The 11,962-nt window shown below is 35.0% G+C and overlaps 3 protein-coding genes across 5 annotated transcripts in view; 1 reads left to right on the top strand and 2 right to left on the bottom strand.

The window, feature by feature from the left end:
* LOC105156085 (DEAD-box ATP-dependent RNA helicase 56) overlaps window positions 1–2,716 on the bottom strand; it is a 6,605-nt gene extending 3,889 nt beyond the window's left edge. Inside the window, exons 1-6 of one of the 3 annotated variants that reach the window (XM_020694057.1) lie at window positions 2,535–2,716; window positions 2,286–2,409; window positions 1,725–1,825; window positions 690–862; window positions 255–486; window positions 26–144 (exon numbers count right to left, since the gene is read on the bottom strand). In XM_020694057.1, coding sequence (XP_020549716.1) covers window positions 26–144; window positions 255–486; window positions 690–862; window positions 1,725–1,825; window positions 2,286–2,401 — 741 coding nt within the window. In that variant the 5' untranslated portion in view covers window positions 2,402–2,409; window positions 2,535–2,716. Of the gene's footprint in view, window positions 1–25; window positions 145–254; window positions 487–689; window positions 959–1,724; window positions 1,826–2,285; window positions 2,413–2,534 lie in introns of those variants that run through there. The other 2 variants (XM_011072162.2, XM_011072241.2) reach the window with 2 other exon arrangements.
* On the bottom strand, window positions 5,364–7,490 carry LOC105155998 (SPX domain-containing protein 1). Its single transcript, XM_011072049.2, has 3 exons — window positions 7,016–7,490; window positions 6,644–6,770; window positions 5,364–6,074 (listed from the first exon to the last, which is right to left on the bottom strand). Exons 1-3 carry the CDS (start codon window positions 7,334–7,336, stop codon window positions 5,662–5,664), a joined length of 861 nt encoding a protein of 286 aa, XP_011070351.1. The 5' UTR covers window positions 7,337–7,490; the 3' UTR covers window positions 5,364–5,661.
* On the top strand, window positions 8,807–11,924 carry LOC105155913 (phospholipase D alpha 1-like). The gene is given in 6 exon segments (XM_011071928.2): window positions 8,807–8,858; window positions 8,938–9,040; window positions 9,220–9,291; window positions 9,372–10,972; window positions 10,974–11,224; window positions 11,377–11,924. Coding segments are annotated over 5 exon segments (2,457 nt in total). The 5' UTR covers window positions 8,807–8,858; window positions 8,938–8,944; the 3' UTR covers window positions 11,814–11,924.

The following is an 11,962-nucleotide window of genomic DNA, read 5'->3' as shown; positions in this document are numbered from 1 at the left end:
AGTAGGACTGGCCACAGGACATTACATCTTGCATAAATTTCTTGCAAACAGGTCGAATCTCCTTGCTGAGCGTAGCCGAAAACATCATAACTTGCTTGTCATGAGGTGTCATTTTGAAAATCTCCTGCACATCCCTCCTCATATCTGAGTACAGATAAACTTGAGTAAATAATAGCATTCTTCCAGATGCTCGGATGAGAAAGAGAATAGGAGATTGTCATGGCAAAGCTCAAAATTTTTAGGGGGCTGCATACCAAGAGACTCGAGCATCTTGTCGCACTCATCAAGAATGAAATGCCTCACGTTTCTTAAAGAAAGGTCCTTGTCTCTTGCTAGAGCAAGTATCCTTCCAGGTGTTCCTACAACAATATGAGGACATTCATTCTTCAGAAGATCTTTGTGGATTTTTATGCTGACGCCACCATAGAAAACAGCAACTTTGATATCTGGCAAATATGTGCTGAATCGCTCAAATTCATGACAGATCTGCAGGTGAGGGAAACAGAAAGGGCAGAATGAGTTAAATGCTAATAAACCACTAACCAAAGCAGTAAGACCATTATGCTAGTATAAAATGACAGCTCTAGTCACTTATATCTTTTGTGCATATTCAATGATCGAGAGACACCATAATTCATATCCAGACTTATAAAACAAAAGGTCGAAACGTCCACAAGCAGAATACGTGCCTGATACGCCAGTTCCCTTGTATGACACAGAACAAGAGCAGCAACTTGACCTGCAACAGGTTCAATCTGCTGCAGTGTTGAAAGAACAAATACAGCAGTTTTCCCCATACCAGACTTAGCCTGGCAAATAACATCCATCCCCAAAATTGCTTGAGGTATGCACTCGTGTTGAACTGATGAAGCACGAAATATCCAAGGAAGCCTCAGTTTCAATTTAAAAAGGTTTTACCATTGAACTTCTCCAATGTAGAGTGATATTAGTGATTTACCTGAGAAACAACATACCCTGAGTTGTAAGTCACAGTCCATCTATGCTACTTCATTACAACAAATCAATAAGGAAAAAATAGGCTTAATTATTTAAATAATATAGAAAAAATTGCCATAATACTGCAAAACTAAAATAGAGCAAGTCGTCACTCGGAGTGAAGACTTATAACAAAATTTCTATAAAAAATAGCTGAAGTTGCTACTCAAGCCAATTTTTTTTAAATAGAAAAAGGCTGGAGTTATTACTCCGAGGAAAGCATAGCTAAAACTGAGTTCAATCTAACATAGTCCCCTCAATATCAGCGGAGAAAAAGGACTTTGCTAAATTCAAAATCGAAGTAAACTTTATAACCATTTATAGAAAGTTAATAAATTACTCTACTTAATAATAATAGCAAGAGGCAAAGCACGAAAGGCATTTGCAAAACTGAGTACTCGACATGGTACCAACAAACCAGGGTTCAAGTTCGCTCAATTCCATAAAAAGCACTAAAGCATTCAGAAAGACCTTATAATCACTAAAACCATAACAGCATATATGATAACAATGATATTGCCTACACAAAATTGAGTCCTGGAAGAATGAAATGCATATAATTGGTAAAATGCAAAATTGATATGGTAAAGTAACATGCCTCCATATAGTCCTAGGATCGACGGCACACCACGACAACTGGTGGCAAGAATGAGTCATTTTCAAAAACTAACTGCCATTCAACAAGCACAAATAAGTGATGCAACTTAACAAGCAGAGAAGTATATTGCCTTCTGATGGATGTTCAAATCCTGAATCCACAATAGCCCGTAAAAGCTCTGGCTTCAAGAGGAAGTCTCTGAATCCTGAACTGTGAATCCCTACATAACCCCTGTAATATAAAAGACAGAAGTCACCTCAAGTAATTTCCTTACATGGGTAGCAGGGGATGCAATTCATTAAATAGAACATAAAATCACTCAAATATACCACATAGGCAAGAATTTCTTCTGCCTTGAAAAAGAAGACGTTCAGACATCACTCGCAAAATTAAAGCAGTATTTACTGAAGTAAAAGAAAAGGAAAGCTGCGGATCTTGTTGCAAAACTTGTCTAGTTAACCCTATACAGGATTCAAGCATAAAACGCTCGTATTCTCTTACTAAAAGGTTAATCGGTTCCTACTACAAAACTAACTTTAAACAGATCAATTGTTAAATAAAACCATAAAATACATCACAAAAGGGTCCAAACTTAAATCCAACAAACAAGCCGGATTTAGGGACAGGTTTCAAAGCATCAAACTAATGATCTGTTTAATCAAGAATATATCAAGGTTCACTGATAACTCACTTCTTTACGGCCTCTCCGTTGACCTTGGCGTTGACTGAGTCCGGGGCTTTTTCATCTTCTTCCTCGTAGTCGAGAAGCTCCTCTTCATATGCATCGTTCTCCTTCGTGTCTCCCATTGACCTGTCTTCTGCACGAAACAACAGATCAATAAGGAAAATTACATCTTCGACAAACAACAGATCAATAAGGTTAATTATTAAAAAAAAAAAAAACGACGCAGACACAAAGATAGGGTTTCGTTTGGTTCACCTGTTGAATAGAATAGAACGATCGAGGTTTAAATAGCCGTTGGAATTAGGGTTTCTGCAGAAAAAATCGTTAGGATAAAAAGGGGATAGTGAAGATGTGTGTGAGTGAGAGAGAGTTGTGCAACTGCAATGGAAGGCCGCTGCGGCTCTATTATTGAAAGGAAGGAAAGGGCATACGCCGAGGTCACCGTTATACCCTCAGAAGAATCTGATAATTACAGGAGCGCCTGTTATTGGCTTATTTATTTACATAAACGGATAACCCTCAGAAACTACATTTAATATTCTTAAGATTTTTGTTTAATAAATAAGTTTTTTTATTAGTTAAAATTCATCAATTTTATTGATATTAATAAAAAAATTAGATCAAAATTTATATTTACTTTTTGATTAACTTATTATTTATTTATTTAATATTAAATAATTTTTTTATAAATAAATTATCATATATCTTTACGTGTTAATGCATGTAAAAATGTATATTATTACTATTACACGAGTAATTAAATAAAAAAAATATTTGGCATGCAACAAGTCAGTATAAGTCAATCAAAGATAAATATTAATTTTTATTAATTTTTCTCATTAATTTCAACAAATTCAGTGAATTTGACTAATAAATGTACCTATTTGTACGGAAACAAACCTCAATAATATTAAACATAATTTTTTAAATCACATAAAATGTACGTGTAATTACATAACACTCCTGGAGAGGGGAGTGTATTGTGTAATTGTCCCTTAAATAAATCCCCAAAAAAAAACATAACAAAAGTAGAATAACGTTTTAATAGTTAACATAACTAAGCAAGTCACTATTTGCAATAATAATAATAATAATAATAATAATGATAATTTATGATGGAGTTGTGGATAATATCCATGATTTCAAGTTTTCACTTTTTTTAACAAAATAAATAAGGGGAATTGAAATTTTGATCCTACTTGATAAATGATGTTGCATTTTTACTCCCACATATTATGGGCTAAGTATTTTTTATCTACAGACAGAAAAAGTGTTGCGGTTTTGACCTCAATCCCATTTAAACCGTTAGATAAGGGATGAAAAATCACTTTTCAAAGGTTAAAAGATGGTTTTTGATAGTTTAAAAGCCAACATGTTGTTTGAGGGAATCCGGTATTGGTATTAAAGAAATTTCATTTCCAATTTAACAATTTAAACGGGATTGAGACAAAAAATGCAATAATTTTTCTTCTTATGGGATTAAAAGTGCTAAGCTTGTAATATATAAGATCAAAGGTGCAGTAGCATCTATCCGATGAGACCAAAAGTACAATTTTTCTATTTTAAAAGTTTATTTATTATTTGTTATAATTGTTATTTAATTAATAATTATAAATTTAAATATTCGACTGATTATAATTATTAATATATTTAAAAATTTATATACCAAAACAATTACAATAATCATTCGTGTCTTTATGTCCTAGTTGGGGCGAAACAATACGCATTTAAAATGAAATGGACTGACTATAAATGCGTGAAAAACAACAATCCTTACAAAGTGAAGCTAATTCAAGACAAGTTAATAAGACCGTGCGAGGTCTTAGACGATAGATAATATTTGTAATAATTGATTGTATTTTTTATTAATTAATTTTTAAATTTATTATTCGTAATTATTAGTGAAATATTACTTTATTAAATAATTAATAATAAATAGTTTTTTAAATTAAAAAAATTATCAATACCTATATTAAGTCGATACATATTAATTCGATGACAATGATATGAATAAAATGAGTCAACACATAGTATGGGTGAAGAAATAAGAAGACATAAGCACTAATGCCACCTACGCACTTGTGAGACAGACGGTTATTTTTAACATATGTAATTATCATAATTTTTTAGTATGTAAAATTTTAAACTTATTAATATTTATAATTAGTTGAATATTTAAACTTATAATTATTAATTAAATAATTATAATAATAAATAATAAATAAACTTTTAAAATAAAAAAAGTGAAGTCGTGGATACAACATAAATTATTTAAGAAAAACAACTAATTATTTAAATAAATAAGCCGCGTGTCATTTTTGTTTTTTTATTAAAATTTATTTCAATAAATAAGTCGCGTGTTATTATAGTCGATTATAATGCATGAATGTTTCAAAAATTACTCAGTGCAATGTCGAACATGAACATGGTTCGAACACATGTGGGATACAGTATTCCAATGTTCGAAAATATAAAAATAATAATAGACACGGTTGTCTAATACGTTAGGGATTTTTTTTAAAATAATTTCAAAAGATTTTGTTTTTTTTAAAAAAAAGTTTTGCGCTAAATTAAAAAAAAAAAATCAATTCTCTTGGACTAAAATTTTTGAAATAAAATTACTAAAAATTCAAGATGTTGTCACGACAATTTAACAAATTTGGACGATTAGAAAATTTTTTATTGTGTACATTTTAAAATAAATTGATTATATATTTTTTAAATCATGTATTTTGGTTAAAAATTTAAATATAAGATATATCTATTTCGTTTTTTATTTTAATATTTTTCATAATATATAATATAGTTTTATAAAAAATTGAGAATATATCTAATAAAACAATACGTTTGATCGTATCCTTATCGTATCGTATTGGGTCCGCATGCATGAATAGATCGATGGTGCCCACTGGCCGAACCAATCTCCCCACACCCACAGGACAGGACAGGGTTGAAGTCTATTCCTTTGACAGTGCATAATCAAATGAATATGCACTTCCAAATATTTCCAAGAAATTCCTCTATCAATCAATCTTGTTTTTTTAAATCAGTCTGTGCAACACAAAAACATATCAGAGGAAGAAGTTTGATGAATCAATCTTGGGAAATATTTCATGCACCATCAGTTAATATTATACCTTGAAACAAATAATAAGGAACTATGCATCTTTGGCAATGTCATACTATACATCAACATCATCCACATCTCATGTTTGCCAGAGCTTTAGCTTGCGACTCTATAACAGCAACCAGCTACCCAAAAACTTTCTTGCTGTAATAACGTTTGCCTCATATGTAACACTAGGGAACATCTGTTAGGTGTATGTCCCCAAATCCTAACTACATTATCACAACGCTTGGCTTCTTGCTTTACAACCGGAGTTTACTTCACAGATTCATCCAACTCACCACCTTGCATAGGTGGCAAAGAGAACATGTTCACAGTGGAGCTTCCGCTTCTGATTTCCTTGAGGGTCCGCAAAGCTGATATTGTAAGCCTCAAATACATGTTCTCCATGCATTTAATTTCCGCAAGTTCTTCAGGGACTCTGAGTTTTTCCGTCTCTTCCTCAGCCACTGGCTGGTCAATACATCCTTCTTTCTGTTCATTGTCTTCAGGTGGGGCCAACTGCTCGTGCCGCGAGAAGATGCAATGAATCATAATCTCACACTCCTTCACTAGTTTATTTATTACTTCAGTCCTAAAGAATGGCTCGTGTAGAACCTTTTGGATGAAAGGCAATCGAATTAGATCACCACTTCTCTTGTCATACTTCTTCAAAATCTTCAACAGCCCTGCTCCAAGCAAATAAAAGGGTGAGAACCATTACTTATATCTACAAAGAAGTAAAAGGATCATCAGATGACAACAAGTATAAGGACAATGATACATGCACTTTAAAACTTTATTCCGGCACTCCATGCGAGTAAGTAAGAAATCGAATTCCAAGTACAGGTTTTTTCAGTTGAACTTTTTACACAACATGAATCACAAAGACTGTAATGCAACCCCAACTCCAAAGGGACAAAATTTCCAGTCTTTACTGACCTCATACACAAATATCCTTTATTTTCAATTTCTTTCCACAATCCTAATCAAATACCTTATATCCTTATTCCCTTCACGGTTGGACGAAATTGGTCTGCTGAGTTGCCATTTTATTTAATGATACAACATATGAGCCATCACAAACATTAGCATGAGGTTACTTGTTATATTTCTCGCTGTACATGCCATTCAGATATTGAAGAATGCCAAAGGGAAACAAGTGGGACATAAACTATCTCATGCATTTCAAGCCAAAAATAGCAACTTATGGCAGAAAAAGTGAAGTTGCAGTGACTAGTTTATAGAGTAAAGGGACCTGTGTAGTTTAGAGCACTGTAGTTTTCCAACAAAATCATCTCTCCATGAAAATCTACGAGCATTCTTCCAACTTTCATAAGCTCTTCTTTTGAATCCTTAGCCTCAGCAACGTCGTCTTTGAGCAGCTATGTTATGTCCAAACAGAAACCCACAATTGAATGAAGATCACAAAGTAAAAAGAGGAAACAAATATTCATTTCTGTATCCCATCATTTCCAACTACATTTGAAATCTTTGGGGAAATGGCAACTTATTTAGCTTTTAATTTTTCCTTCTCAGTTTCATCAGCTCAATATTCCAAATTGCAGTAACAGAACATCCTTTCCGAACAACCCCAAGAAAGTAGATCAAACATAGAAGAAATTAGTACCTTAGATCTGATAATGTACTCTTCCTCTTTATCCACGAAGAACCCATTAAACTTCTTGATCTCCCCTTCCAAAAGCTTCACAAAATCTTTCATCTCATTCGTCACCTCCTTCCCCTCATCCCCTTCCTCCATCCGATCATCTCCCAATCTGGGCCGTTTGTCCGACCTCTCATTATCATCATCCACAAGATTTTTGGATGATTCCGTCACAGGAGGAATCAATTTCAGCTGCTTCTTCAAATCTTTGTAAGATATAAACTTGTCCTGCCAATCCGGAAATATCTCATCCAAAAGTTTCCTTAGAATCTTCCAGAACTTCATCCCGACGATAGTTTATAAGCAAAATGGGAAATTCAGGAAGGAGCAGAAGGTGGAAGAGTGTAGGCCTATACACATAATACATTCCTGTGTGTATGTATGTATGTATAGGTGGAATCAAGAAAATGGAAGAATAGAATATTCGACGGTTCGATGAACACGGGCTTGTGCGAATATGCGAGCAGATAATATCATATATTTGTCGAGTGTTATACATTCCCATTGGTTTGACCGGTGGAGTGAGGCCGTTTATGGTGGTTGGCCTTTTTGGCTTATTTGCTTTTAGGTCCCTTTGTAGGCAAATTTTAAAGTAATTAAATTTGGGGGAATTTTTTATCTGAATCAAATTCGATCACATCAAATCAAATCGATTATACTTGATATGTGGTGGGTTATTTTTTTAGCTATAAACTAATCACACGATAAGTGTATTGTACTTATTTTATGATTGGTTTAGGTTTGATCAAGCCAGATTCCTACTAGAATTTTTCTTGAATTTGGTCAAATTTAAAGCAATTATATAATAAGTGTAATATATTTACTATGTAGTTATTTTAAAAAAATAATTAATTACATGTATTTCACATTTACTTAATTTAATTTGAGTAAAAAATTTTGTTGTTTGTGTTGCATTTTTTCCCATTTTTAGGGCGTCAGTGAACTAATGGAGGGGAGTTGATTCCAAGTTTGGACTGAAATTCTCCTCAAATCAACAACTTTTATTCAACTTGGTTTATTTATAGGGTCAAACAAAATTTATGTGATGCTACGTTGAAAATGTGTAAATTATCTTTATATAAAAAAATAATAATTTATTTTTTTTTGTATTTTTAAAAATGTAGCCAAAAATTCTTTCACGCATTTTTTTTTATATTTTTATAAAATGATATTTACATTATTAAAACCATAGAATCTGATTTATATGTAAAGTTAAAATTTAGATTAACTAATATAGGAAGGACCTAGATTTTACTTAATTTCAATCAATAATATAGATATAATTGTACATTTATATAATATATTTTTTGATAGGGAGGTATTATGCACATATCCTATATCACAAGGGCTATTTTGCATTTTCCCATAAATTAATAAAAACATAATGTTCATGTCCAAAACCCTCATCCAAAGTTTTCATCTTTGCTTGTGAACTGAAGCCATTATTAGCCTTAGCTTCCTCATGCAATTTTCAGGTTTAACCCATTTTCATAATCTTCCCTTACTTCCATTCTCATATATTCTTATTGGATTTGTTGCAGTATGTAATTTCATGTCCTAAGTTACAAGGCACAAAATTTCTCGGCAGTGCAGCTTGTATGTTCAAGTTTCAACAAAACGGATATCAACCACTAATTTATGGGAAAGGTCGAAGATGCACTCAAAGCAAAACATATTTCTTTCTTCAAACAAAGGTCAATCTTTAGATTCTTGTACAGGGACAGGGTTATATCAGTGCTTGGCCCAACAGGTTTTGTAACAATTAACTCTTGATCTTGTCCGAATTATTAGCTGCTGTCTTATTCAGGTTCATCTTCCTTTCCCGTATGTTTAATGCTGTGTTTGGTGTCTATATGTTAGTACTTGCTTCACAAGTGTTTTAATAGGTACGACATGGCTCCACGTTTGCTTCATGGGACGCTTCATGCAACCATATTTGAGGCTGACAGATTACAGGGAGGATTCAGCCTTAGTCATTTATTCGGAACGGTATAATAATTTTCTTGTTCTTAAGACAGCAATTCTGTAAATATATTTTGTTCATGACATTGTCTAAAGTACATGAATATGATTTTTGCGCTACTTAGTACTTTGGAAGAAAATTTATACTGATGCTGCACTTGGTTCTTTTTTTGTTTCTTTAACGTGGTGGTGAATGCTATTTGAAGACTGGCAATCCCCAAAAGAAGACCAAGAGTTTCTTATCACAATTCAAGAGATTCTTACTATGCAGCCCTGAGGTACAATGGTTGGATAAAGGATGTTCTGAATAAAATATATAAAGATCTATGTCTGCTGATGAGTGTCTGAATTTGAGCAGATTGTTGGTTCCAGAATCTATGCCACCATCGACTTAGAAAGGGCGAGGGTCGGGAGGACTAGAGTGATACAAAATGAACCTTCTAATCCGCGTTGGTCCGAGTATTTTCACATTTACTGTGCCCATAATGTTTCTAACATTGTTTTCACTGTCAAAGATGATAATCCTATAGGAGCAACATTAATTGGTCGGGCATATTTACCCGTTGAGGAATTGATGAGTGGGCATATGGTGGATAGATGGATTGATATCTTGGATGAAGATAGAAATCCCATCCATGGAGGTTCAAAAATCCATGTAAAACTGCAGTTTTTCCAGGTTATTCAAGAAAGTAGCTGGTCTCAAGGCATCAGAAGTTCTGCATTTGGTGGGGTGCCTTATACTTTCTTCAAGCAGAGACAGGGATGTAAAGTTTCACTCTATCCTGATGCCCACGTGCCCGATGACAACATCACGCATTTTCTCAAGTCCGAGGGGTACTTTGAGCCTCAACGATGCTGGGAAGACATGTTTGATGCGATTAACAATGCTAAACACTTGATATACATAACGGGTTGGTCCGTTTACACTAAAATCACATTGATAAGGGACCCAAAAAGGCCAAAGCCGGGAGGAGATTCGATTCTTGGGGAACTGCTCAAGAAGAAGGCTGATGAAGGTGTAAATGTTCTCATGCTTGTGTGGGATGACAGAACTTCGATCCAGGAATTCAAGAAGGATGGCCTAATGGCAACTCATGATCAAGAAACGAAAGCTTACTTTCAGAACACGAAGGTACGCTGCATCTTGTGCCCTCGGAACCCTGATAATGGTACTAGCATTTTCCAGGGATTTCAGGTCTCAGCTATGTTTACACACCATCAAAAGACAGTTGTGGTTGACAGTGAATCCCCTGGAGGCACATCCGGAAAGAGAAGGATAGTTAGTTTTGTTGGTGGAATTGATCTTTGCGATGGACGATACGACACGAGAGTTCACTCCCTTTTTAGGACACTGGACACAGTTCATCAAGACGATTTCCACCAACCAAACTTTCCAGGCTCTTCAATCAAGAAAGGGGGCCCAAGGGAGCCCTGGCATGATATTCACTGTCGGCTTGAAGGCCCTGTAGCTTGGGACGTGCTATACAATTTCGAGCAGAGGTGGAGGAAGCAGGTTGGAGATCAGTATCTTTATTCACTTAGCGATCTAGATAGATTCATCGTTGGTCCAACAGAAGTCACCTCATCAGAAGACCCTGTAACCTGGAACGTCCAGATATTTAGATCAATTGATGGTGGAGCTGTTTCTGGTTTTCCGGAAAAACCAGAGGAAGCAGCAGAAGAAGGGCTTATCAGCGGGAAGGATAACATAATAGATAGGAGCATTCAAGACGCCTACATCCATGCCATCCGCAGAGCCAAAAACTTTATATACATTGAAAACCAGTATTTTCTTGGGAGCTCATTTGACTGGAAAAAGACAACGGATATCACGGTTGAGGACATAAATGCTCTTCATACCATACCAAAGGAGCTTTCTTTAAAGATAGTCAGCAAGATTTATGCTGGGGAAAGATTTACAGTCTACATTGTGATTCCCATGTGGCCAGAAGGCATACCTTCAGGCTATCTTAGATTGGCAGAGGAGGACAATCGAAATGATGTATACAGATATTTATAATGCCATAAAAGCCAAGGGACTGAGTAATGTGGATCCGAGAGATTACTTAACGTTTTTCTGCCTTGGCAATAGGGAAATCAAGAGTCCAGGCGAATACACCCCCCCGGAGAAACCTGATCCTGATACTGATTATAGCCGAGCTCAGCAATCCAGGAGATTCATGATATACGTTCATTCAAAAATGATGATAGGTGAGCAAATAATAGCTTAGCATTTCCTCCATATTTTGAAAAAGTATAGAAAGCGCAGTTCTAATGAGCCCTTTACCATTTTACATTAGAAATATTATCAGTTTGCTGCATTCTTTTTCATTATTCTCATGAGTTTGTTTCTAAATCAATAGTGGATGATGAGTACATAATCATTGGATCAGCCAACATCAACCAAAGATCGATGGATGGGGGACGGGACTCTGAGATTGCAATGGGAGGATTCCAGCCCCACCACCTGGCTAACAGCGGGGCACCAGCCAGGGGGCAGATATTTGGGCTCCGAATGGCCTTATGGTGTGAGCACCTTCTACGTGAGGAAGACGTGTTTCTTCAACCAGAAAGCCTTGAATGCGTGCGAACTGTGAATACAATTGCTGATGAAAACTGGAAAATATACTCAAGTGAAACGTTTAAAGAGGATCTTCCAGGCCATCTTCTTAGCTACCCCATTCGCATATCTAACAATGGTGATATCAGTGCACTTCCGGGGTTTGAATTCTTTCCTGACACAAAAGCTCGAGTTCTTGGCACCAAATCAAACAATCTCCCCCCTATCCTTACTACTTGAGAGAAATGTGGTATAGAACTCAAAAATTGTTACTATTAAAAGTGAACAATGAAATGTAAGATAGATTTCTTTATATTGAATAGCACATTAAGTGATGTACAGTTATATAAATAGGCTTTATTTCCATCAACGAAATGCGGTCTTTGCTC

The sequence above is a fragment of the Sesamum indicum genome, linkage group LG1, assembly GCF_000512975.1.
Source record: "Sesamum indicum cultivar Zhongzhi No. 13 linkage group LG1, S_indicum_v1.0, whole genome shotgun sequence".
NCBI classification, from domain to species: Eukaryota; Viridiplantae; Streptophyta; class Magnoliopsida; order Lamiales; family Pedaliaceae; genus Sesamum; species Sesamum indicum.
The sequence above is the reverse complement of the archived record's forward strand: the minus strand, read 5'-3'. Positions and strand labels throughout refer to the sequence as shown.